General features: G+C 40.3%; 3 protein-coding genes across 3 annotated transcripts; 1 reads left to right on the plus strand and 2 right to left on the minus strand.

Annotated features, from left to right (window-relative positions):
- Positions 1–9,122: 9,122 nt before the first annotated feature.
- atp5mf (ATP synthase membrane subunit f) lies at positions 9,123–11,219 on the plus strand. The gene is made up of 4 exons (XM_047572911.1): positions 9,123–9,192; positions 10,108–10,215; positions 10,878–10,994; positions 11,088–11,219. The coding sequence occupies exons 1-4, from the start codon at positions 9,177–9,179 to the stop codon at positions 11,114–11,116; spliced, it is 270 nt and encodes an 89-aa protein (XP_047428867.1). The 5' UTR covers positions 9,123–9,176; the 3' UTR covers positions 11,117–11,219.
- A 34-nt stretch (positions 11,220–11,253) lies between these two features.
- On the minus strand, positions 11,254–15,768 carry cpsf4 (cleavage and polyadenylation specific factor 4). Its single transcript, XM_047572910.1, has 8 exons — positions 15,389–15,768; positions 14,468–14,518; positions 13,525–13,677; positions 13,318–13,413; positions 13,143–13,236; positions 12,889–12,961; positions 12,018–12,176; positions 11,254–11,648 (listed from the first exon to the last, which is right to left on the minus strand). The coding sequence occupies exons 1-8, from the start codon at positions 15,489–15,491 to the stop codon at positions 11,580–11,582; spliced, it is 798 nt and encodes a 265-aa protein (XP_047428866.1). The 5' UTR covers positions 15,492–15,768; the 3' UTR covers positions 11,254–11,579.
- A 1,239-nt stretch (positions 15,769–17,007) lies between these two features.
- Positions 17,008–25,385, minus strand: shmt1 (serine hydroxymethyltransferase 1 (soluble)). The gene is made up of 12 exons (XM_047572416.1): positions 25,244–25,385; positions 23,853–23,982; positions 23,621–23,766; positions 23,427–23,542; positions 23,183–23,343; positions 22,095–22,176; positions 21,784–21,996; positions 21,562–21,675; positions 20,063–20,185; positions 18,535–18,651; positions 17,764–17,874; positions 17,008–17,434 (listed from the first exon to the last, which is right to left on the minus strand). The coding sequence occupies exons 2-12, from the start codon at positions 23,943–23,945 to the stop codon at positions 17,262–17,264; spliced, it is 1,449 nt and encodes a 482-aa protein (XP_047428372.1). The 5' UTR covers positions 23,946–23,982; positions 25,244–25,385; the 3' UTR covers positions 17,008–17,261.
- Positions 25,386–25,833: the final 448 nt, after the last annotated feature.

Below are 25,833 nucleotides of genomic sequence, written 5' to 3' on the forward strand. Positions count from 1 at the left end.
TGGAGCAGGAGCTGCAGAGAGATTAAATAAAATTATTCTCCATTTAGTTGTATGTGTGAAGTATAATATACAGTGATATATAGCAGGAGAAAGACTCCGTGTGAGTGACAGCTTTATCTCCTCAGTTCAATATGCTAATGCGTTATTACTGGCAGGGCCCTGCTCGTATTGTTGCGCACCGTGTTGCCACAGAGGAGTCGAGCCAGCCTGGAATTAGCTAAATGGTTTTCGCTGTCAGTGCAGACACACAACGCACCCACAACAGGAGCAGGATGAACATTCAGAGCACTTAAGTTTTGGCTCCGCATCACAGATCATATCAGATCAAATAAAACCACACAGCCGGCCTCAAAACCACTGAGGTGGTTCTTTTTATTTATTTATTTATTTACTAATAATCACACACACAGATCTCATGAAAGTTATTTTGCAGAGGGCGCTCACTTCTTTATGTTCTGAGCTTCTGTTTCTGGTGACAAGTAGAAAAATTGTAAAGCAAAAATACTTGTTTATGAAAACAGTTGTTTTTGCATAACTACAGTTTTATGGAAAAAAAAACCTAAATCTATCAGTTTAATTAGATTTTATTTCCATAGCAGCACTAACGACCTAAATGGTGGTGGAGGCCGATCAGTGAGAGACGACACATGGAGCCTCGGCAGATTGAAAATCTCTACAGATTAGACGCATGTATTTCCACAGATGTCTCCAGTGTTACTGTCCACACAGATTCCAGCCTGGTTCATCTTTTCAAACACTTGTTTTTTTTACCTCCTTGTTTCTGTGTTCACCCCACATGGAGCAAACATGCTCAGAAAGATTTATTCCAACCTGATCAACATGGTTATCATGAAACCACTTTAGTTCGTATTTCTTTTCAGCTCGAGTCACAATAAAAGTGTGACTTTCATTATTTTAAACGCCCTCTGAGACGTACGAACACATCCTGTGGTATAATGACGAGTGATTGTCTGAACTGCAGTCTTGAATTTAATCTGTGTGAAATCCTCTGGATCAGGAGGGCGTTGTTCTCTGCTCTGTCTGTCTGACTGTCTCTCTGTCTGTCTGTCTCTCTGTCTGTTTGTCTGTCTGTCTCTCTGTCTGTTTGTCTGTCTGTCTGTCTGTCTGGGTTAAAGCTGACTCTACATTCGTCTTCACGCCTTCCTCTTCCTCGTGTGCGTCTGTGGGAACGCTCTGTGTTTACGCAGCGTGTTGTTGAACAGTGACGGTTTGTCGTGTTGTTTTAAAGCCTCCAGCGATTACGTCCAGGAAAGAACACCTCCCCTGTAAATCTGTCAGAGTGTGTCCCATAAATATTTTGCTGAGCAGCTGTCTGTCATGAATGTGTAAAATGGTCGGAGCATGTTATTCCTCCTTCACTCTGCAGCACTGGTTTACAGTGTGTATCCTGTGTTTGTGCCGCTGGTCTTTGCGGCGCTAGCTCACCGCCGCGGGTCTATCCCCTACGTCCATCCATCCTGGAAAAGATGCTGAGCCTGAACAGGGTCTAAATTTAGCCGCTGGTTCAATCAATGAACGAGGGGGAGCCACAGCGGCATGACTCTGCATACTGATAGTACAACCACCTCCGCTCACCTCTGCACGAAGAGACAAAGGAATGAAAGAAACGATGACAAGCAAAAATAAGAGGAAATGTGAGGTGGAAATGGGAAGGAAGTAGAGGAAGAGATGAAAGGAAAGAGACAGGTGTAAAATTTAACCACAGGGATTGAGGGATGGAGACAGATGGAGGGGGAGTTCACATGAGCAGGGATAAATATTACAGAGAAAGAAAATGTTAAAAAAAAAAGAAAAGGAGGAAAGAAGCTGCAGCGTCAGAGGAAAGAGTGAAGGTAGAGAAAAAGGTAAAGGTCAGTTCACACAAGAGCAAACTGCAGAATCTTTCTATTGGTATTCAGTGCAACCGACTCGATTTGGAGGCGAACGAAAGCGAAGTGAGAACAGGTGCAACGGACCAGACCCTGGAAATAAAACAGAGAAGAGAAAGAAAAAGAGGATTTCATGTAGCGCAGCATCGTGGACGGAGGTCGAATTCTTTCATACGTCTCATTCTGGGACCTGCAAACAGTTAGCTTAGCCTAGCTTAGCTTAGCCTAGGGACCGTAAATAGGGTCCAACCAGAGACAGTTCAGAAATAAGTGAGTTTACATGCACAGCTTAATGGAGCTATGCTCAAAATTCAACTTTCTGAACGTGGTCCTTGTCCCATGTAGCGGAGAAAATCTAATTACTGACAGGAACATGTCCTCCTCCTCCACACTAGGTGGCGATATGTGTCTTTTCAGTGGGTTAATACGACTCCCTTTCCAGTTGATCTACTGTTTAATCTCATAAATACATACATAAATACATAATGTGTGTGCTACTTACGGTGCAGATAAGATGGCGCTATCCATCAGGTGGTTCTTCTACCGACTCTGTTTACCTTCTTCTTCTTCTGTGACCGGTTTTCTTGGATGTTTTTGTTCCGGGGTCATAACACCAGCACAGCGTTGTCTAGTTTAACTCCAATTAGGTGTATACATGTTGTAGAAAATCGATTTCTAATCTCATTATCTGGGTGTGTTAGTCGGATAAGGAGAACTCTGATATTAGTCCGAGTAACGTGTTTACGTGCACTTAAATTGTCTAGTCAAAGTCGGATTAAGGCAGTAATTCGGTTTTTTTTGTTTTCATTTGCATATAAACGTCCAAAAACCTGACTTCTTTTGCAGCTGAAAGTCTGTGGGGCTTAATCTTCAAGAAGGTGACACAGAAGACGACCTGGACCAGGCATTCATTCGTTTATTTAGACATGTAACATCCACCTAGACCTGACCAGGCAACCCCACCCCATAGCAATGACACTCGGCAGGATGCAGCCTGACACACACTCAGAAAAACAGTTTAGGAACAACTACAACAAAAACATGTTGACCTGGCCTCCAAATTCACTAGATCGACCCATAAGACGCCAAAGCCCCCACTAACCACACCCTCAGAAGGCCCATGTCCATTCCCTGATGAGTCACAACTGTTAGGAAGGTGGTCATAATGTTGTGGCTGACGGTACACTGTACGATACAGTAAACACACTCCTCTCTGTGGATGTCGACATAATAAAGACACGCTCTCTAAAAAGATGTGGAGATCCATCGCTGTAAATCCACATCCACTGTTGTGTTTGACTGGAATTAGACGACGACGCAGCCGCTCAGCTCAGCGTCCGTGATCCCGGAGCAAACACACAAACACACTCATGTGTAGAAAGATGTTTTCAGTCTCGTGTGCATGTGCGGGAGCTTTGCAAACACACTCTAAAACTCAACTGTGAGCAAAGCAACACTCGAAGAACCAGCATCCAGTTGCTCCCCCCTCCTCTCCTCTCCTCTCCCTCTCGGTCTCATTATCGTCGCCTCCATCTTAACGCTGATGTTTATTAGCGGTTGCTATGTAACAACCAGACCCCCCCGACCGTTTGTGTTGCACAGCTCTGCTTGTGTTCGTGTTTGTGTGCGCACTCTAATCTCATTCTCCTTCGCCCTCAGCTGCAGAGTTTCACAGCTGAGCAGGACGACCAGGACGAGGCAGAGCTGAGGGTTTGTTGGTTTTACTGTCAGCAGCGCCGGCGTTTTCGGCCTGCAGCTGCTTTCAGTAAATAATCCGGCCAACGCCAGCAGCTCAGCAGCCAACGACAAAAAAAAACAAAGTAAAGGACTGAGAGTGAGTATTTCACAGCTAAAGGAGTCAGATTTTAGGACAGAGTAAATCTCAATGAGCTGTGTGGATCTTTGCAGGAGGAGAATCAGTCACAACTTCATTACACAAACTAACTGGTGGGCGTTTTAGCTAGTTTTCATATTTATATATATATATTATATTTATATATATATTTACGCCCAAATCCTACCAGAAACCATAAAGTACAGTTCCTAATAATAAATAATAAACATTCAATCTCCTTTGGCCGTTTTTCTAATGATGGTAAATATAATTTCACTCTTTCAATAAAAGAAAAATTACTAAAAAATACATCTTTACAGTCAAAGTGAGATCCAATTTCTACAAAACAGTTATTAAAAATTATATAATGCTTTGCTGGCGCTGAGTCAGTTTTCACCACCACGTTACACCACAAAAACACCAGTAGGCAGAGTGAGATCGTTTCTGGCTCAAACTGAACATTAACTAATTACTTTCTGATGTTTTGCCAAATGATTCACTGAAAAAAAAAAAAAATATATATATATAAAGAAATTAAATTGTAATAACTGCAATTACAGGACACATTTACTTTAAATGGCCCATACAGCTAATACATCATTTCTTTAAAGCAGCTTTATTGAAGAATTTTAAGCAACAATTGTAAAACTTTTTTACATTCAGCATTCAGTCTGTTCAGCCTGTATTATTCACGATGCTGCTGGGTTATTATCGAACATCTAGGCTGGTGTTCACATTTAAAGTAGATAAATTATGTAGCTTATTATTTTGATTGTTGTGTTTATTTGTGAACAGCAGGAGGATGATAGCGGTGGGTGTTTGGGAACAACAGGAAGATAATTGGACTCATTCTTTTTCTGAATAATATATAAGGAAACAGAAAGACAAATTAAGTAAAGTCAAAAGACAACGTTTTAAATGGTAAATTAATGGTAAAGTTGACAGTTTTGCGACACTGATGCATCAGTTTATAACGAATAAAATGGTCAACAGCTGATGCCAAAGCTAGTAGAGCTCCCCCTGGTGACTGGCTGCAGTATAGGTCATAAGCTCCACCCCCTTCATGTTTGTGGGCGGGACTTGAGCAGAACTAAAACACATCCAAGAGTTTTTTCAAAGATGGTTTCAGTCATTTTATGTAGTTAATGTTGATGAATGTTGTCATTTTTTTGGATAAGTTTTGTTTTAGTTCATTATTTGAAGCTGGAGAAACAGGATGTGACATAATGGATCACCAGTTGCCATGCCAACCACTCCGGAATGCCGTGTCCCATAAGACCGTGAGAGTTGTAAAAACAAAAACAAACAAACAAAAACATATAATAATAAATAAGTACAGGGTATAATCCAACATTTCCTTGTATCTAGTGGAGATAGAGCAGAGTGTAATATTAATTAAACAAAAACTTGACTGAGTCTGGAGGAGGTGTGGCTCCAACTCTCTGGCTTCAAAGTCACCAGATCAACGTCGAGGAAAGTGCATCCAACATGGCGACTGCAGGCTCCGCCCACTTCCACTTCATTTTTGAGGTTCAGAATCCAGTGGGTGACGTCACGATGGATTTGTCCACAGTATAAACAGTCAACGCGGGGAAAATAGCATCAGTTTGGCCAATGAAAGGAAGTGGGGACACATTGTCCATATTTATATACAGTCTATGCATTAAACCAAATAAAAGGACAATAAGGTTTGTTTAGTTTTGAGGAGAAATGCTGGTTTCTGATCGGGTGTGGACAGGTAACAGGGAGGTGGTGCTGTTGCATGATTTATTTATGGACGTCCTGCAGATTCTGCTGACCTGAGCAAAAGTTTAAATTGAGCTGCGAGCCTGACGTTCTGCTTCAATTAGCCGGCACCATTAGCGCCTCTTGCACTAAGTGTGTGAGTGAATTCCGATGAGTTTAATTTAGCGGTCGAAGCTGTTATCTCTGTGAGGAATGAAACGGTCCCCGTGGAGTCTTCCTCTGTCCTTACATGGGTTCCTCCGGGAACCCTCGTTAGGATGGTGGGCGCCTTTTAGCAGCTCCCTGGTGGATCAGCATATATCTATGACGGGATGAGTGTAGTAAGTATTGATAAATCTATTATAGCCTGAAATGTAGCGCTCACTGAGAACGGAGACTAAGACGAGATGTTAAACTTTTAATTAAACACATTTCTCGTTTTTTTTTTTCATATATCTTTTATAATAGGAAGGGAAACTTGCAGAGTGAATATTCCAAACAACACTAAGCAGAAACAGATGAAGTGGAAGGATGTGCAGGATGTGAAGGATGGACGGGGACAGTGTCTGTTTAAAGGTCATGTGTATTACAGAGCCGTGTGCAGAGTCTCCTCCTCCTCTCCGTCCTTTTTATCCATCACTCTCTCTTCCCGCTGCCAGTTTCTCCTTTTGTATTAATTCTCTCTGTCTCTCTATTCGGCCCAGTTCCTCCCCCCTCCTCCATCTCTCTCCATCAGCTTCAAAGTGCCGTCTCTGTGGTGAACCTTCAGGGCACCTGCCTCTCGAGGTGGAAGAAAATCAAGTGTCCCCCCCTTTTCTTTTTCTTTTTTTATCTTTTTTTGTGTGTCTTTCTTGTGTTTGTTTGTGTGTGTTTGTGTAGCCGGTAGAGTCCTCTTCACAGGAGCGTGGGGTCATTTCTGCCTCATAGAAGAGGTTGTGTTACTGTGTGTTACTCTGTGTTTGGTGACCTTTGTATCGTGTGTTCTGGACTCGTCTCAGGGGCTCACGAGCAGATTGGATTCGAGGGTTTGTTGACTTGAGTTTGACCTTCACAAGGAGGAAAGGGAAGGAAACGAGGAGGCTGAGCTGCTTTCTGCCCAAATGGACTCGGACGTTTGTGTCAGTGAAGCAGCTTCTTCTAATTAAAACCTGGACGTTAGAGTAAAGAGCAGAGACTGTAGAAAAAAATGGACGACGCGTCTCTGACTCCTCCCACTGGTGAAAATGATGCATTACGAGGAGGATGGGGGAGGAGCTAGAGTCACTATGATGTCACATCCTGTTTCTAACATCTTATCACACAAAGTACACAAAGTAAATTAAACGCTGTTCATGAACATTTTGAAGATAAGATCGTTCATGGTGTCGGTCTCTTTTTAAAGCCAAGACTCTGGAGTTTGTATCACAAAAGTCAGAATCACTCTAAGTGGTACAGTTAAAAAAAATAAATAAAGAAGTTGTTGCGTTACGCTAATTTGCCTGTAATGACTTTTATCAATGAAATACGCAGTAAATTAGCTTTCTAACAACATTTACTCAAACACAACTCGTGTACAGAGCTCTGATTGGTTCAAAAAGCTGCTGCTGTTTCTACTACCCAGAGGGACGTTAAAGGGTTAAACTACAAAACAAGCAAACATATATCTATAGCTATATAAGCTTTTGGGTGTAATAATGCTGTCTGTATCGCGCTGTACCTTAAAAGAGCCTTAACAGTTCCATTTATGCACAAATGTTCCTACAAGGAAGGAAAGAATCATCTAAACTTTCATATAATTAATACAGGTGAGGTACATAAATTTGCCAAAAATGGAGAAACTGTTGTTTCATCAGGCTGCAAACATATTCATTTCTGATATTTAGTTGGATTTTTTTTTTTTTTTCTCAGTATGAAGATGTATATTGAACCCTCGTCAGGATTGACTCACGTTTGGAGCCAGCATCTAGTGGACATACGTGGAACTGCAATTATTGGCACTTGTGAGTTCAGCCCCAGATGTTTCAAGCTTGATATCAACCTGTGCTTTTAAAAAAGGCAGCTGGATTCTAGAGTTTTTTACTATTTTTTATTGAGAAGACGTTTCTGATGGGTTATACCCACAGAGTTTCTTATTTAAACCTCAGCTTCCCTTAGAACTGAAGATAGCTTAGCTCGACTCCACTCATCCCCGGAGGTCGCCGCTTTATCTCGACCAACTCCAGAGGAAAATATTTTCCTCCTTCAGCTGCTAAGGTTTGCCATTAAGTTGCTGTTTAATTCTGGACAGAGTGAGACTTTTCAAGCTGTAAAACCAAAACAATGAGCTGAAAGATGCTAAAAAAAAAAAAAAAAAAAAAGATAGAGCAGCAATAAGAAGTGATTCTCTGGGGGGTTGTGACTAATGGTGACCTATTTTCATGTACAAGATAATCCACTGTTAATATGAAGTATGAAGCCGCTATTAATTTTTTTCATTGTGTGATAAAAGCTTTTAATGACGGGAAACCTGTTCTGTAACGTTATAAAGTCGTGTGAACGTATCATTTTTAACACACGAACGACGTTTCAGGAGAAAATCAACAGATTCTTCTATATTTTTCTAAAGAATTTTAAGCCTTTTTTTTAATGTACATTAAACACTAATGGAAGTAAATATTCTCCCACGTTCAAAGCACATGATCTATTCTACCTACAGGACAGAAAAGCAGATCTAAGGAGGTGGGAGTTTGACATGAGTCCTTCATCTAATGAACGTCGTTACAGGGAAGCAGGAGAATCAGTCTAATAAAGGAAAGAGGCTGGAGCCACAACTACACACTCTAATTCATTTATTCAGTGTGTGTGTGTGTGTGTGTGTGTGAGGGGTGTGTATTGATCGGTGGGTGTGTTGAGCAGGGACCTGACAACCACACACACACACACACACACAGCGCAGCCTGAATAAGATCTTAACTGTATCTTCAGGGACGTTTTGTAGAAGCGCTGCTGGCTCGTATCGATCGGCCGGAAAATGATTCTTCTGATAGAGTGTCAGGAGGCTTCAGGTCAAGGTTTTAAAATACACCAGAACAGAGAGACTGAGAGAGAGGGAGCGGCTCAACGTGGTCTGAAAACTGAGGAATCAGAACAGGATGCATCTCAGTGTCTGTAGTCAGCTTTCATATGCTCTATTATTAGTCACTTACTATTATTGTTATTATTATTATTATATGTTATTATTATTATTATTATTATTAAGTGAAAACCAAGTGTTTATTGCATTGTGTCACATCACATCATATCTCATTGTACATTGTTCCCCAAACTAAATTAAAAAGTACAATATTTTCATTTTAATATACAGTAAAATTCAGTTGATGCCGACATCCACTAATAGTAACTCAGTCTTTCTTATTGTTAATTTATATATTTTTATTATCTCATTCTTATCAATATTTTTCATAGGATAACCACAGCTCGTACATATTTAAATTATATGTTCTAGAATATTTTACTTTCTCTGTTGATTAATTCCATTTATTTATTTAAAACAAAAATATAAATAAATTCTCTTTTAATTTTTATGTGTTTCAAACGATATATTGAATTTATTTCATTTTAAATTTAATTTGCTCTTCGGTGTTGTGAAATAGTTTCGTTTCCTTTGTCGTCCTCTAGCGGATTTACTACAAAACTACATTTTCTCCCATAATGCACTCCCTCGTTTTATTCCCAGAATCCCTTGCGAGAAATCCTCTGCACCGGTCAAGATGGCGGACAGACCAGGTACCGTAACGTGCCTTCTTCCTAAAAAAAGCAAAATTTTTCTATTACTGCAGCTTTGTTTCGTGTTTATGTTCGGGATTTTTGGAGAATTAAATGTTTTTATGTGTCAAACAAACAGTTAATTTTTTATTTTAGGGCTTTTTTGTGACCTAAGGCCGCTCTGAATCCTTCGAGTCACGTCAAGGACTTTACGTGTCATTGGCGAAGTTGCCTCTAAAATTAATCTACAAGCACTTTTTTTGGACGTTTAACTGGTTATAAATTGCAAAATACGTTTAATTTAAATTCTAATCTGCATTTGGTTTCCCAGTTTTGTTTGTGGACACATTTAATTCGTGGAACTGTGTCTTTTAGCAAGCTAGCTAGCGGGTACGTTTGTGTTCAACTCTATTAAATATAATCTTTAAACGCGTTAAGTAGAAATAATAAACCGCGGTACTTTGCGATTTGCTTTGCAGTCACATTTTAAACTGCTATTTAAAATACTTAAATTATTCTTTAAAGCTGCTAAACTGCTGCAGACACAGCTGATGATGTCAAAGGTTAATAGCTGTTGCGTTCAAGTGTAAAAATGTGATGTTTTTTTTAATTGTAAATACTCGGATTTATTAACCTTTGTAGGAGGAACTTACTGGGAATTATTTCCATTTTTGTTCATGCAAAGTCTAAATATAAATAATTATATTGATAAATAATTGGACATATTTACAATCAAATAATATTTACTATAGTAACAGACAATACGAAATTATCCAATATTAATTTAAATATCTTTTTATTTTTATTTTTCTTTACTGAACTAATCAGTATTGGCATATTTTCTGTACTCATGCTGATTATATTTAATTTTTTTGTGAACATGTAGAAGAGTTGTGGGTGAGCTGCTGTTTTAATGTGATTTTGGCCTTTGTCCAGTTCCCGTTATTGAGAAGCGGCTGATGGATGTGAAGTTGGGCGAGTTGGGAACTTGGCTCGGAGGCCGGGACTTTACTCCCAACGGCCTCCTCTCAGCCATGCGCAGGGGTGAGAACAAAAACCTCCTCTTCTTCTGTCGGAGCGCTGACGTTCCTAGTTCCAGTAAAGTTTTCAAGCTCTGATAAGTTTGCAAATCTGGATCAACAACAACACCTGTGGGACATGAGTGTAGTTTACATCTCCCACCTTAAACAGCCTCAGTGTTTTGGAAAGAAACAATAACGATCTATTTAAATTCACCGTCATGAGACTGAATATTTAAATAAATGATTTGCTGGTGCTAATAGTGATTAAATAAACCAGTTCCCTCAGTAAATGTTGAACATTTCTTCATAAAAATGTCTAAAAACAACTGAATCAGAGTTTATATATGTGATGAGTTGTGTATTTACATTAGTGTTCAAACCAGACGAATCTTTAATTTTATTTTTTAGCTAATTTTTATGTTCAAACAATAATATTGAACATCTCATTTCAGTTAAATGCAGCCACGTCTTTATACTAATATAATAAAACTTCCACATTTATCTTTTGGGAGCTGATTATTTTTTCAGTAAAGAACCGACAGAGTGATGAGATGTTGATGAAAAGTCTGAAAATATCTAGATTTAAAACACGTGTACATATAAAGAGGTGCAGTCATAACTTTAATCTGGTTTGATCTCTTGGTTTAAATGAAAAATGACTGAACGTCTCGTCTCCTCGTTCAGGCCACGACAGATACTACAACAAGTACATCAACGTGAAGAAAGGCGGCATCGGAGGCGTCGCTATGCTGCTCGTCGGCTACGTCGCCATCAGCTACATGTGGGAATACGACCACATCAGTAAGAAATACACACACACACACACGTTTATCTCCGGTTTAACTTCGCTGTTTGTCTCAAACATCCCTGACGTCGACTCTTTCTCCTTTAAAGAGCACGATCGCTGGAGGAAGTATCACTGAGCCGCTCCAGGCAGCAGCAGCGTGGACCCTCTGCTCTTTCTGTTCTCAGCTCTGTTGTGTTAATGTGACCGTTGTGACCAATAAAACATATATATAAGACGTATTTGGTGTTCGTGTTGGAGGAAATGACACCGATCTGTAACAAGAACATTTATTTGAACAGACTGAGAGGATGTGATGCTGTAGGATGGATGAGGGCTCCACGTACAAACTACATGTATCACATTTATAAGCGCGGCCTCTGGAGTCAAACGACCCAAAGAAACGCTGGCAACGAGTGAAAGCACCGCACCTCCCCGGAGACAAAGCCACAAACCGGATCCGTTGGCCGCGAAGAGTCTTTTGAGTGTCCACGTTTTGTCACAGAGTCTCTCCCACTGTCTTAAGTTTCCACAGCTTTAAAGCAGAGTGGATGTGAAGAGTCGTCCTCATCACATCGATCCGCTGAAGTCGAGCTCAAACGTTACTGTCCACTCAGGAAGGCCAGGTGTCCTTTAGTGCATTTGTTGGCGTAGTGGCCCTTTTCACCACACTGCAAAAAAAAAAAAAAACACGAGAAAATAAATATTAAATCTAAAGCAGTTTTATAATTTACAACTCAGTACATCTGGTTTATTTTTAGATCAATTTCATGATCTGTGACACGAGTTTCTTAAGATAAAACCAACTGGACTCAGACAATCAGGGTGTGATATGTGGCATCGCTGTGATTGGCTCAGGAGTGATAGGGGGCGTGGCCTATATTAACAGGTCTAGTGTGAAACTGTTGAGGCAGCTCCTAAAATTTAAAAAGTATAAATAAAAAATGTCTAATCAACCAAATATTTTGTGACTGTTGAAGACCTTCATAAATACGACACTTAAAAGTCGAGACGTCCATGTTTGAGGGTAAACGTCTCACCTTGTAGCAGGTGACCTGGTCCAGGGGACGCGGGCCTCTGTTTCCTGTCATGTTGTTGTGTTGAATGACCGGCGCCATGTTGCTCTGCGGCCTCTGGCCCGGACTGGAGTTGGTCAACTGGATTAAAGAGAGCGACGAGCGGCCGATGGTCGGGACAGGCTGCAGGAAAAGATGGAAAAGATGGAAAATAAACTGCTGGTCAAACTCAAGAGCTGAAATAATCTAAAGAGATAGAAGCTTTAGACTCTGTACGGGTGAAATTATTACTATCATCATTATTATTATTATTATTAAGGTTTCCCTCCTTTGTAATGATGTCGAGACACAACAACAAAAATACAAAATCAAACAGAGATTAAAACAAACTAAAACATTAGGAGACGGTAATAAGAGGCAGCTGCACACTGAGGTGAGGTGGTTTGAAAGCGATGTCTTAAAATGTGCAGGAGTAATGAAAGTGTCAGTGATGAGTATATCTATATATTGAAGATGGTTCCAGGTTGTTTGGTGCATAAAAACTAAAAGCAGATTTCGCTGGTTCAGACTGAACCTGTGCTCTGCAAAAACAGAGTTTCAAGAAAGCAACAAATCCTTATATCAAAGAAATACATCTTATATTATTAAGAATTTGTCGAGCAAAAAAAGCTCAAGCAATCGGCAAATTTTTGTTTTATTAATATAAGATGATTTGATTGAACGTAAGAATGTTTTGCTTCTTTCTAGTGAAGCTGTTTTTCAGTGTGTGACTTTAATAGTTATTTTTTAGCAGGTTGAGTAATTTCTTGTGGTCCGGTCCAACATGGATGATAAATAATGATGGTAAATGAGCAGTGAGGACTTTATAAATGAAAAGATGAAAGTGTTTTCTCACCTTTGTCTGGTTCTGGGTTTGCTGAGGAAGAGGCGGCTGTTCTGACGCTCCCATAGGAAGCTCAAACCTGGGGCTGCAGACGAACACGACACCGTTAAATCTACAGGTAGTTTACTTTATTTACGCCTTAAACCCTTTAAACTGATCATTTACAGTATCAGTTTCACTTTACATCACACATTACCAGAGGTAAAACTAGTGCTTTAATCAAACTTTAATAATCCAGCAGGAATCGGGTGCAAAGCTTCACTTACTGCATGAATTTACAGGACTTTCCCTCAGGACAGAATCCCACCAGGTAGTTCACACAGATCACTCTTCTCGTGTGTCTGTGTCTGCAGTCGGGACCTGAGACGGAAAAAGAAACATGTCGTATAAGAACCAAGCAGCAGGTTTGTGTGTCGTTTCCTGCTCTGAGCTCGTCCTCACCGTGTTTGCAGAAGCCTCGGTCGTACCAGGGACAGTCTTTGATCTTAGACTCTGGGTCGATGTGCAGGAACGGACATTCTTTGTTGCTGCACTCGCCTGCGAGGACGTTAAATTAAAGCGACACAGAGTTAGATTTGTTCCCAGATGGAGAAAAGAAAAGAAAAGAGATGCACTGGCTGCAGATTAAGAAGCATCGAGTCGACCGACCAAACTTGGAGTAGAAGTAGCACTCGGGCATCTTGGTCATGTCGTACTCGTGGAGGAACTCGCACTGGTCGCCTTTCTTACAGAGGCCTCGGAGCCAGTGCTTACAAACCACCGTCTTCTCTCCGCTGATGTGACGGAACGGACACATCCCCCCTGAAACCACAGACGGAAACATTAGGAATCAACACTGGTACAAACACTCATAGTGTTTTTTGTTTTAAATCAGGATTCGGAGCTGGACTCATTTCCAGAGTAAATAAAAGGAAAAAAGTTTTGAATAATGAGTAAATTTGATCTCACTATTACGTTATGTTCTTCTATGTGGATGTTATTTTGATACGTAGCATCACCTGAACATTGTTTAAGACTAAACTCGACCTCACGGCCAAAGCAGGAGGATGTTTCCCATATATCATGAATAAAGAATCAGCATGAACATCCTCTGCAGCTCAGACTAAAGAAACTGTGACGTCTTTTTCCTGCTTCTTACATCAACTTTATATTCTCTATATTCACCTGTTCACTAAAATATTTCACCAAATAACAGGTGGTGTGATAACCAGATGATCATAATGTCATAATGTTATGGCTGACTAGGTAGAAAGAGTCTAATGAATAAAAGGAATGTTGGATCCAAGAGGTTTTAGTTGAGACTCAAGTTTAAGACAAATTAAATCTATATTTACTGATCCAGTCCTTTTTTTGAAAGTTGAATCCTTTAACTAGTTTCTACGTAATCACAATGTTTTGACTCTTTATGTTGTTGGGGATTTTATTTGCTTGAGGAGAAGAATCCAGGACTAAACCTAAACATCATTTCTCTTCTCTTTCCAAGATTTAAGCTTATTTTATTAATTGCCGTCACATTTTGTTCTTGTAAGTCCAAAGACTCTTTAACAAAACATTTTCCTCATTTGTCTGGATTCAAAATGTGTGTTTTTACCTTTTTGACAAGCTGCTCTCATGAAGAACTCGCACACAGCCGACCCGGACTCTGCAAACACACATCATTAATATTATTATTACACACTGACTGGACAAAAACAAACCCTGGACTAAAAGAAAATAAGCAGGAGCCTCCAACGGGATAATTCCTGCATGAGTGATTAACTGGTTTTCAACAAGTTATTTAACTGATGCAATGAGTAACTTCTCATTTCTTCTACAAACATGTGGAAAAGACATTAGTGTGACTGAGAAGGTCAGATCATACAACAAAAAGAGGAAACATCTAAGAAGATTGAAGCAGAAACTACTGAAGTTTGGTTAAGAACTGTCCAACGCTGCTTTATTAAAAACTGGGAACCTTCGTCTTCCAGGAGGAAATGAGGTTGGACAAGCTGACTTCAGCTGATCACATGAATATATATGAGCAGGTTATTCATCAGTTTTATTCCCTGATGTCAGAGTGATATTTCAGGATGATAATATCATGGGGCTCAAACTGTGAATGAGTAGTTCAGGGACCATGGGTGAACAGATCTAAACTCCACTGAGAGTCTTTAAGACTAAGACTTTATGCAGTGTTCAAACTCTCTCATCATCCTAGTGATAAATTAATGCAAAGCTGGATGGAAATAAACCTTCTGACTCTGCAGAAGTAAGTTTCTGATTTGTTTGAGTTCCGGAAGAAACGTCCTCTCAAAACTCAACAAGTCTTTGCTTTTGCTTTTTGCTTTTTTTTGGATATAAACAATGTCCTGAATGACTGAGAGCATCCTCACACATTAGAGAGTGTGTGTGTTTTGGACCAGGTTGTGTGTTATAAAAGACACAAGAGACACGGGACCACCACGGTTTCCTTAGCGACCGTCGGTCTGTCCGTGGACCCCGGCTAAGGAGCAGCTAGCGCCCCGCTACTCACTGTCCATCCCGGGGAAGGGAAGCGGCTGCGCCCCGAGCTGCTGCTCCACGGCGAGCTCCAGGTCGAACTTGATGTGGTCCACGTTGGCCAGTATGTCCTGCATGTCTGCCCCGGTGCACACAACCCCACTCAAAGACAAAAAAAAAAAAAAAAAAACTATCGGTTAAGCTAGCTGGAAGCTAACTAGCTAGCTGAAGTAGCCAGCGAGGCTAGCGGTGGAGCTAACAGCGGCTAACAGCGACTAGAAAAGCACAGGTTTGTGGATTTAATTTGTGTTTTAAAGAGAAAAGTCACGAAGCGTTTGTTTGGCACCGAGTTGGTACTGGTTCGGTGTGGATTCGCGCGCAGCCGCAGTGACCTCTGAACCGGCCGAGACAGACAAGGCTAAACGATCCCAGAGCGGGCTAAACGATCTCAGAGCAGCCTAAACGATCCCAGAGCAGACTAAACGATCCCAGAGCAAACTAAACGATCTCAGAGCAAACTAAACGATCTCAGAGCAAACTAAACGATCCCAGAGCAAACTAAACGATCTCAGAGCAGACTAAACGATCCCAGAGCAGACTAAACGATCTCAGAGGAGACTAAACGACATCAGTGTAATAACGATCCCAGAGCGGAATAAAAGGTCCCAGAGCGGCTCCGTCCATCAGATCAGTTTCTCAATATTTTTGTAGGAAATAAAACACATTGAAAAACAAATAAAGGTTGCTTTTTTAAAAAAAGTTAAACTGTTTTGGAATTTAAGGACCAAATATTACTAAACACTGGATAACACAAAATATTTTAGGAAATTTAAATCTCCCACGTTATGCCCTAAATACTTCACATTTTTGTTTTAAGAGACATTTGAGGAGATTATGAAGTGTCACACAGGAAAATAATATTAAATGAATTCATGTGTTCATCATATTTCCATTTATTTTTTAAGTTAGTCTTTAAAATTGTGTTTTTGGTCAGGCTGCAAGGCTGAGCAACACAACTAAACTTTACTAACTTACAAGTAATTTATCTGCAGATGAAGAGACTCTTCGAAATACTTAAAATAAATTGGAGTACAGTTCCTAAAAGAGTGGCAGCGATTTTTACCTTTTTAAGTTATTGTTATTGTGTTGTTGGTTATTTTGGTGTTATTGTGTGTTGCTATGCTTTGTCAAACAACTGGATCACATTGGACACAGTTTTACCAGCTCCTTTTGTAATTTTGTTCATGCTAATTCTGTAATTTTTGTTTATTTTAATCTATGTTTTTTACTTGTGTTTTTTTAGGGTGTTACTTGTGGATCATTCAAGTTTGTCCATGTCTAAATGTTTTGACTCCGTATGTTGGGAACACTATTTACCTGTTGACATATTGAACATGGCAGCATGTACAGATGTTCTGATTTTACTTTCAGCGTTCTCATTAGATTCTGATTATTGAAACGTGATCTTTCTCAGAGTCCTGATGAACCAAAAGGACCAAATCCAACTTTAGGACTAAACCCAAACCTGATCATTTCTCTTCTCTTTCTAAGACCAAAGCTAATTTGGCGCTGATCTCATAATTTCTACGGTCATTAGTTTAAAGTGTTGATCCCAATCTAAGAGTAAAGTCGTGACTCAAAGAAGAAACTCAGTCGGTAACAACAGTGGTTTTATTTATTAAACTGTATTTTACTTAATACATCTGCAGGTATAATTTCATATCATATGTTCTGGGCGTCAGTCAGTAGTAGTGAGTTAGAAAACTCTGGATCAGTACAGTAAATAAATCGTCAGAGACTAAAGCTGCAGTGGGAAACAGAGCTTCATCTCTGTAACCTTTCTTCATATGGACCATTTTCTCTGAGACGTGTCGGGCACCGTGAGTTGAGATGATTTGTTCTGTCCTCTACAGCTCAGGCAGACCCGGCATTGGGAACTGAGCGGCGAAGGCCTCGACCTCGGCCCTGATCTCTGCCACTCGCTGCTGGAACTTCTCTCCGTGACCCAGAGCCTGGACGAACTCCTTCAGAGGAGCTTTGGGATCCAGGCTCCTCTGAATCTCCAGGGTCAACTCAAGACCTGCAGGACGAGCGGGTTTCACAATTAGTTTTCTGTCTGTTAGGTCAGTGTTTCCTGACTGATTAATTATGATTAATTATAGTTACTATAGCTTTTTATTATATATACTGATGTTAATCATAATTATGATTAAGATGAGTTTTTACTTCCTCCTCCTCAAGCAGTAGAAACAGTTCTGGCTTTTGATTTATTTATGGTTTTTCACTATTTTCTTCATTTTATTTTTTTATTTTTTACTTTGTTTTCATTACTTACATGTTAAAAATAAAGACAATCAATCAATCAATCTCCTGAATACAACAACAACAACAACAGCTCCTCTGAATTACCTCTGTGAATGAACTCGGCCACTTTCCTGAAGTCGTCCTCCACCAAACCTCTGGAGGTCAGAGCTGGAGAGCCGAGCCTCAGGCCGCTAGGACGCAGAGCGCTTTTATCTCCTACACAAAGACACGCACAACAATCAGGAACTTTTATTGTTGAGGAAACAACATTTAAAATTTTGAAAGGGCCACGGGGGGGGGCTACTGCCGGGGGTTCTGTCTCTGTCAACATGGGAATCAAAGCCACGACCAGATGGATGCTAACACGGATGCTAACAGATAAAAGCTAACAAGGATGCTAAAAGATGAATGCTAACACGGATACTAACAAACGGATGCCAACAGATAAATGCTAACAGATAAAAGCTAGCACGGATGCTAAAAATGAATGCTAACAGACGGATGCTAACATATAAATGCTACCAGATAAAAGCTAACACTGATACTCACAGACGGATGCTAACACGGATGCTAACAGATGAATACTAACACGGATGCTAACATATAAATGCTAACAGATAAAAGCTAACACTGATGCTAACAGATAAAAGCTAACACTGATGCTAACATATAAAAGCTAACACTGATGCTAACATATAAATGCTAACCCTCATGCTAACAGATGGATGCTAACAGATAAAAGCTAACACGGATGTTAAAAGATGAATGCTAATAGGCGGATGTATTAGCAGGTTGTCTGAGACCCAGCATTCTGTTGCCACAGCAACAAGCCTGAGAGACCGATTAAACGATCACAGAGCTCATTCAACACGTTACCTGGACAGGTGTTCTTGTTACACGCGATGGCGCAGGCCTCCAGGACCTTCTCAGCTCGTCCTCCGTCAGATCCTTTGTTACGCAGGTCGAGAAGAATCAGATGGTTGTCAGAGCCGCCTAGAGGACGAGGACGAGACATGAGACATGAGACACGAGACAAGTGACAAGAGACACGAGACACGAGACATGAGACACGAGACAAGAGACAAGAGACATGAGACAAGAGACATGAGATACGAGACAAGAGACATGAGACACGAGACAAGAGACACGAGACAAGAGACAAGAGACAAGAGACACGAGATATGAGACAAGAGACACGAAACAAGAGACATGAGACACGAGACAAGAGACACGAGAAAAGAGACACGAGACACGAAACAAGAGACAAGAGACACGAGACACGAGACAAGAGACACGAGAAAAGAGACACGAGAAAAGAGACATGAGATACGAGACAAGAGACACAAGACAAGAGACACGAGACATGAGATACGAGACAAGAGACACGAGACAAGAGACACGAGACATGAGACACGAGACAATAGACACGAGAAAAGAGACAAGAGACATGAGATACGAGACAAGAGACACGAGACACGAGACAAGAGACACGAGAAAAGAGACATGAGATACGAGACAAGAGACATGAGACAAGAGACATGAGATACGAGACAAGAGACATGAGACACGAGACAAGAGACACGAGACAAGAGACACGAGACATGAGACACGAGACAATAGACACGAGAAAAGAGACAAGAGACATGAGATACGAGACAAGAGACATGAGACACGAGACAAGAGACACGAGAAAAGAGACATGAGATACGAGACAAGAGACATGAGACAAGAGACACGAGAAAAGAGACAAGAGACAAAAGACACGAGACATGAGACAAGAGACACGAGACACGAGACAAGAGACATGAGACATGAGATACGAGACAAGAGACATGAGACACGAGACAAGAGACAAAAGACACGAGAAAAGAGACAAGAGACAAAAGACAAGAGACACAAGACAAGAGACATGAGATACGAGACAAGAGACATGAGACACGAGAAAAGAGACAAGAGACATGAGATACGAGACAAGAGACACGAGACACGAGACAAGAGACACGAGAAAAGAGACAAGAGACAAGAGACAAAAGACATGAGACACGAGACATGAGACACGAGAAAAGAGACACGAGAAAAGAGACATGAGATACGAGACAAGAGACAAAAGACAAGAGACACGAGACACGAGACCTGATCACACACTTGTTCACATGGATGTTATAACGGTTTCTACAGGTTTAGACTCTTTAAGAGTTGGGTTCAATTTAAAACCTACAAAGTGTAGAAAAGACTTTATTTGCATAAAAAATATAGAATAAGATCAAATAAATTGTAAATGTACTTTATAAGCTTTCATCTTTGTAAACTTTATTGAGAAAGTGGTGGAGACCAAAACATAAATATAACAACAAAAGAAAAGCAGGAGAAGAAGAAGAGACTCGTTAGTGTTTGTGATACTGACCGGTCACGATCTTGTATCCGCGGTCAATGAGAGCGTTGGACAGAGCTTTGCAGTTGGCGAGAACCTGGACCTGATAGGCCTGAAACTCAGGGGTCATGGCTTGTTTCAGAGCCACAGCAACACCTGGAGAAGAGGGAAAAATGATTAAAAGAGGCTGTGTTTGTTTTTATAATGTTTCACTCTGAACTGAACTATGTCCATGAATGTTACATCAGCCCTGAGGTCTCGTCTGTCAGATATATTATTATTTTTTTAATCGTCTGTATTTAATGTTGCAGGTTGACTTTTAGCATCTGGTCAGGGAGCAGATGAAAATTAGCCTCTTAGCTAATTCTGGCTCTTTAATGATTTATTGAACCTACTGGGTTTTTTTTAAGTCGAACAAATAGTTTTATAGATATTTATATTACAGAACTAGACGAACATCTTATCAAAAAGCTGCTTTTTCCTCATGTGACCTCAGTAAATATTTGTGCGTCTGTTCAGACTGAGTCTGGACTCTGTAACAGACGAGCATCTGACTTTTGATGACCGACTATTTATTTATTTTTTTACCTTAAATGGCAGCAAATAAGTTTTGGGAAGCGGAGTTTGACCTGGAGATTATTCCGTTAAGTTACATCAGTGTTAAGAAGTCATGTTTTCTCATGTTAGCATTCGTCTTAGTTAGCATTCGTTAGCTCCGTGGTTCAGGCTATTATCTACTGATAAACGGTTTTGTTTTTAAGTCGCATTTTTCTACCTATTGCTACTCAAACAGCTTCACAGTCACAGACACATCTACACATTCACACACCAGTGACGCACAATGAGAGCAACTAGAGGGCAACAAATCATCATCACAGTCATGTTCAAGGCTGAATCATTAGCAGAACATCCACCAGTGCTGCAGATACATCCATAATTATCATTACGGATATCACCGATTTTCACCACCGATACCGATACCGATACTGGAGGTTTAGTATCGGCTGATACCGATACAGAAAAACAGCGCGGAATTATGGTAACAAACAAATAAACAGATATAAATATACTGAATTATTTATTTAATAATTGTGCACCAGTAAAACAATCTGAACCATAAAAATATAACAAGTGTAACTGGTTCAGTCAGTGCAATTAGGGATTAAAAATCCAACGTAAAACTAAATAAATATTAAATAATAAATAAAGGAGCAGAAATTGAGAAGCAAAAATAGCTTCACTAGCTTGGTTGGTAGACTCTCAAAATAAATAGCAATCAGCTCTTAATATAGTTTAGTGCAAATGGGAATTAAACATCCATTACCGATATGGATCAGCTCATTGTCTCCGATACCCGATCTGCAATTTTCTTCGATATCGGTACCGATACAAATATCGTATCGGTGCATCCCTAATTATTATAATGGATAATTAAAGAATACTTATTTTAACACGTACGTGTCCTAGATTAGAAGTTTAACTCCCTGACGAATAAACGATAAATAAAAAAACAATCATGGGGGTGTGTGTACCTGCGATGGCGTGGTTGTGTGGTCCTCCCTGCAGACCAGGAAACAAAGCCTGGTTGATCAGAGTCTCCAGGTTGTACATAATCTCCTTCCCTTTGGCGTCAACGCTGCGCACGCCTGCAGGAGGGAAACAGATTTAACCAGGAAGAGAAAAGTTAAATAAAACCGCACACAAACCACGAAATAACTCCAAGAACATGAATCAGAGAGAAGTGTGTTGGTTACCTTTCCTGTAGAAGATGAGTCCTGCTCGGCAGCCGCGCAGCGTCTTGTGCGTCGTCGTCGTGACGATGTCGCAGTGATCGAACGGCGTCGGTACGACTCCGGCCGCCACCAGCCCGCTGATGTGAGCCATGTCTCCCATCAGGTAGGCTCCGTTCTCCACGGCGATCTGCTTCAGCCGGGCGTAGTCCAGGTTACGGGAATAACAGCTCGTCCCTGCATGAGGAAAATAACAAAAAACAAAGAAAATAGTTCCTTTCTCAAAGAGGCAAATATTCAGCCATGCACGTGTGTGTCTGTGTTCAGCAAACGACCTGCGATGATGAGTTTCGGGTGGAACAGTCGAGCGTTTTCCTGCAGACGGTCGTAGTCGATGTAGCCGGTTTCTGGATTCACCTACAGACAAAAAAAAATATCACATAAATGTACAGAAAAAACACAAAAGACACACATGTTTAAGTAAAAATAAACTTTCCTTTTGGACGTTTGGATAAAACCAATGAACCCAAACTGTGTCACATTTGGTTTTTGAAAGTGAATCTGGCTACAAATTTTTATTTAGCTTGTGCATCATCAAATTCTACTATTGTGCACATTTTAAAATTAATAAAAATATTGAGCTTTCCTCCGTATGGCTGTTGTTTATGCAGCTTCCCCAGAGAAATGAATTAACACTAACTTGTAGTACCACCATTAGGCCACTAGGTGGAGCCAAAGGAACGCGTATAAAACTGAGGCAATAGATAATTTTACTTTTTTTTTTGACAAACCCTCCACACAGGTGGAGGAGTGACGTTGTCTGGACGAACGTGCTGCCTCTGTGTGATTAGTGATATAGATTCTGATTTATTTATAGGTTTATTTCTCTATTTTTCTTTCTACCTTTATGAGCCACTGTGAAGGCTCAGTGTGTGGAAACGTTCTCTTTTATGTGTCGGTTCAATGGTCTCTCTGTGAAGGACAAAAACCGCCTGAATCAAATAGTCAGAGTCTGGTCCAAGATCATTGAAGTCCAGCTACAGACCTGAGTGTTCTCTGGGAAAAATAAAAAAACGTGTGGTCCAGAAAAACAAAATGCATAATGAGCCGTGTTATGTCCAGTGGATTAATGGCCTCTGGGTGGCGCTATTATACCCCCCCACCCTTTTATCCCTTCAGTTATCAGGCTAATAAATAAATGTCTCATAGAGCAGGTTGTTGCTTCATTAATATTATTTCATCATTATTTTTTCTATTCTACTCACTCATAATTTATTCTTTTCCTGGTTTAAATACTTATTTTGCATATTTGCACAACAGATTGCTGTTGAGAAACCTGAGGCATTTGCATTTACACCTAAAAAATGTTTAAAATTTGTGTTAAAATGCTTTAATTCAAACCCGCTCACATCTAAATCTCTACCTTGTAGGGAAGGGACTCAAAGAAAATGGCCGACGCTGAGATTTTCTTCTTCTCCGTCATGAAGCCGTGCGTCAGGTGGCCTCCGTCGGGCAGGTCCAGCCCCATGATGCGGCCGTGAGGCTCCGCGATGGCCGTGTAGACGGCGAAGTTAGCGGGCGAACCTGTAAAGGAAACACAAGTAATAAAGGAGAGAGAACAACGACGCGGACGAACAGTCAGAAGCAGCTCAGGTGAGTTTGTTTACCAGAGTACGGCTGCACGTTGACGCCCCATTTCTCCGAGTCCAGGCCGTAAACGTCCAGCGCCCTCTTCTGGCAGAGTCTCTCCAGTTCATCCACATGTTCGGCTCCACCGTAGTATCTGAACACATGGATTAGTTGAACACTAATACCCGGCTAGGAGGGTTTAGAAATGATTAAACACACACGGGTGTTTCACCTCTGGCCTGGGTATCCCTCAGAGTACTTGTTGTTCATGCAGGAACCCAGAGCCTCCAGAACCGCTCTGCTGGTGAAGTTCTCCGACGCTATCAGCTCCAGACCGTACGTCTGCCGGTGCTTCTCTTTCTTTATAATAGAGAACACCTGAAACACACAAAGACGGAACATAACGAACATGAACTGAACTGTGTCCCAGTATAAAACATAGTGTCAATCCTCAGGAAACAAACCTCCGAGTCGCTGATGGCCAGAGGCTCCAGCATCATCTTGTTGTGCGAGTCCCACGTTTCTTTGCTCACACTGTGGCCGTTTGTCAAGGACATGGTGGCTGGTTTTACCCTGGACGCACAAAGTGGAGAACTAAAAATAGACAACAAAGGAAATCTTTAATCAGAGATAAGAATCAGACATAAAGTCAGACATAAAATCAGGCCACGCCCACAGAGTGGAAAAAAACACAGCAGTAAAAAAAACAGCAAAACTGGGAAAATGTGGATTATCAGATCAAATTAAGGACAATGACCCATATAAACAACCAAATAACAAATAGTTCACTAACATTGACACGTGGCCAGATTTATATGGACCAGAGTTCAACACTGGGAAACATTTTACTAAAGTGTGACCTACTTTTCTCACATTTTTAAGCTATTTGTCTGTTTATCATTTTCTCTGTTTCTATGTATCTATCATGTTTGACACTTGTAACAAACAAACTCTGCAAAAATAACTTTACAACTGAGCTGACAGAAACTAAAAACTGCAGCCGTGATTTGAGATGGTGTGTTTGTTGTCCACCTAACTTAAAAAATAATAAAAAATAAAAATATACGCCCTCATCTAAAGATATAACCCTTAAAATCTCCCACTTGATTGAATATTTATGTTTTTCTGCTGCAGATATGACCCATTATTACACTGGTGTGAAGTGATCTGACCTTTGAACCATTGCACAAACCTGCTGAACGTAACTCTGGTTATTTGGTAACTTAGATTATACACACACACACACACACACACACACACACACACACACACACACACACACACACACACACACACACACACCTCCACGAGGCTCGTATCTGTAGCTGTTTGTCCTTTCTCCAACTAAACCCCCACAACATGACCATGATCATCTGGTCACCATTACACAACCTCCACCTCATGCATCTCATTATCTGACTCAGGCTTCAGCAAAAAGGAGGAAAAATATAAACATATATGAACTGGGCACGTTTAATGAGCTTTAAATATATTTTTTTACCACATAATTTGAAATAGTCGCATGCAAACTCAACTCCACTTCATTTATAGAGCATTTTAAAAACGACCACAGCCGAAACAAAGAGATGCACACAGGCAATAATAAGAATATAAATTAGTTAAAGCAATAAAACTATTTAAAAAAACACTTAAAGCACTAAGAAAGAGAAGGAACTCATGCTTTTTTAAAGCTACGTCGTTGTTTTGAATAAGCGGTTCTGCCACCGCAGCGCGGGAATGTGTCAAAATAATAATAATAAAAAGACACTTTAACATAAAACAAGTCGTTTTATCGGTGTCTACACGTATAAATTTAAACTCTACTTCCTGTTAAACATTAATTATCTCCACTCACCAGCTGAAGGAACCTGCGGCCGCTTCCAGTCGAAGCCTGGACTGAAAAAACAACCAAAAAAAACCCTGGAAAATAGTTTTTCTTCACATGCTAAAGTCCGCGAAAAGTTTCGACCAATCAGCGCGCAGCTTTTTTTTTCTTCTTCTTCGGTTTAGTATTTGGTGGATTGTAACGGTGACTCCCTGGTGCACACGCCACCTATCGACAGCTCAGCGAAGCGCGACTCCTCGAAATATTTAAGAAACTACAGGAAAGTTTTACTTGATTTTGATATTTAAAATATACAACTTAAATTCCTTTTAAGCTTGTTTCACCCAACATAATGAAAAAATATTAAATTAGAGATATTTTACTGTAAAAAAAAAAACAAATAATTGTATTACAGTGATTGAAGAGAGAAACTATTTGATTGATAACTCAGTGGTCATCCTGCATCTCTGGCAATTTTAATTTGAAGTCCTTTAATTAAAGATAAATTCCAAAACATCATCATTTACCAAAAAAATAAATAAAATAAAAAATGTTAGCAGCTAAGCATTTAAAATTGCCAGCAAATCCCATTTTACTAATTTAAACTAGATGTAACTGTG

This window comes from Mugil cephalus, chromosome 20, assembly GCF_022458985.1.
Source record: "Mugil cephalus isolate CIBA_MC_2020 chromosome 20, CIBA_Mcephalus_1.1, whole genome shotgun sequence".
NCBI classification, from domain to species: Eukaryota; Metazoa; Chordata; class Actinopteri; order Mugiliformes; family Mugilidae; genus Mugil; species Mugil cephalus.

Bases quoted from the DNA above. Each gene is read 5' to 3' on its own strand.
- atp5mf (XM_047572911.1), top strand. The intron at 10,216-10,877 runs GTGAGAACAAAA...CTCCTCGTTCAG, and splicing joins CCTCTCAGCCATGCGCAGGG to GCCACGACAGATACTACAAC. The intron at 10,995-11,087 runs GTAAGAAATACA...TCTCCTTTAAAG, and splicing joins GTGGGAATACGACCACATCA to AGCACGATCGCTGGAGGAAG.
- cpsf4 (XM_047572910.1), bottom strand. From the start codon at position 15,491: ATGCAGGACATACTGGCCAACGTGGACCACATCAAGTTCGACCTGGAG. The intron at 14,519-15,388 runs GTGAGTAGCGGG...GTGTGTTTGCAG, and splicing joins TCCCTTCCCCGGGATGGACA to AGTCCGGGTCGGCTGTGTGC. The intron at 13,414-13,524 runs GTCGGTCGACTC...ACGTCCTCGCAG, and splicing joins CTACTTCTACTCCAAGTTTG to GCGAGTGCAGCAACAAAGAA.
- shmt1 (XM_047572416.1), bottom strand. From the start codon at position 23,945: ATGTCCTTGACAAACGGCCACAGTGTGAGCAAAGAAACGTGGGACTCG. The intron at 23,767-23,852 runs GTTTGTTTCCTG...TGTGTGTTTCAG, and splicing joins TGGCCATCAGCGACTCGGAG to GTGTTCTCTATTATAAAGAA. The intron at 21,676-21,783 runs GTAACCAACACA...TCCCTCCTGCAG, and splicing joins ACTCATCTTCTACAGGAAAG to GCGTGCGCAGCGTTGACGCC.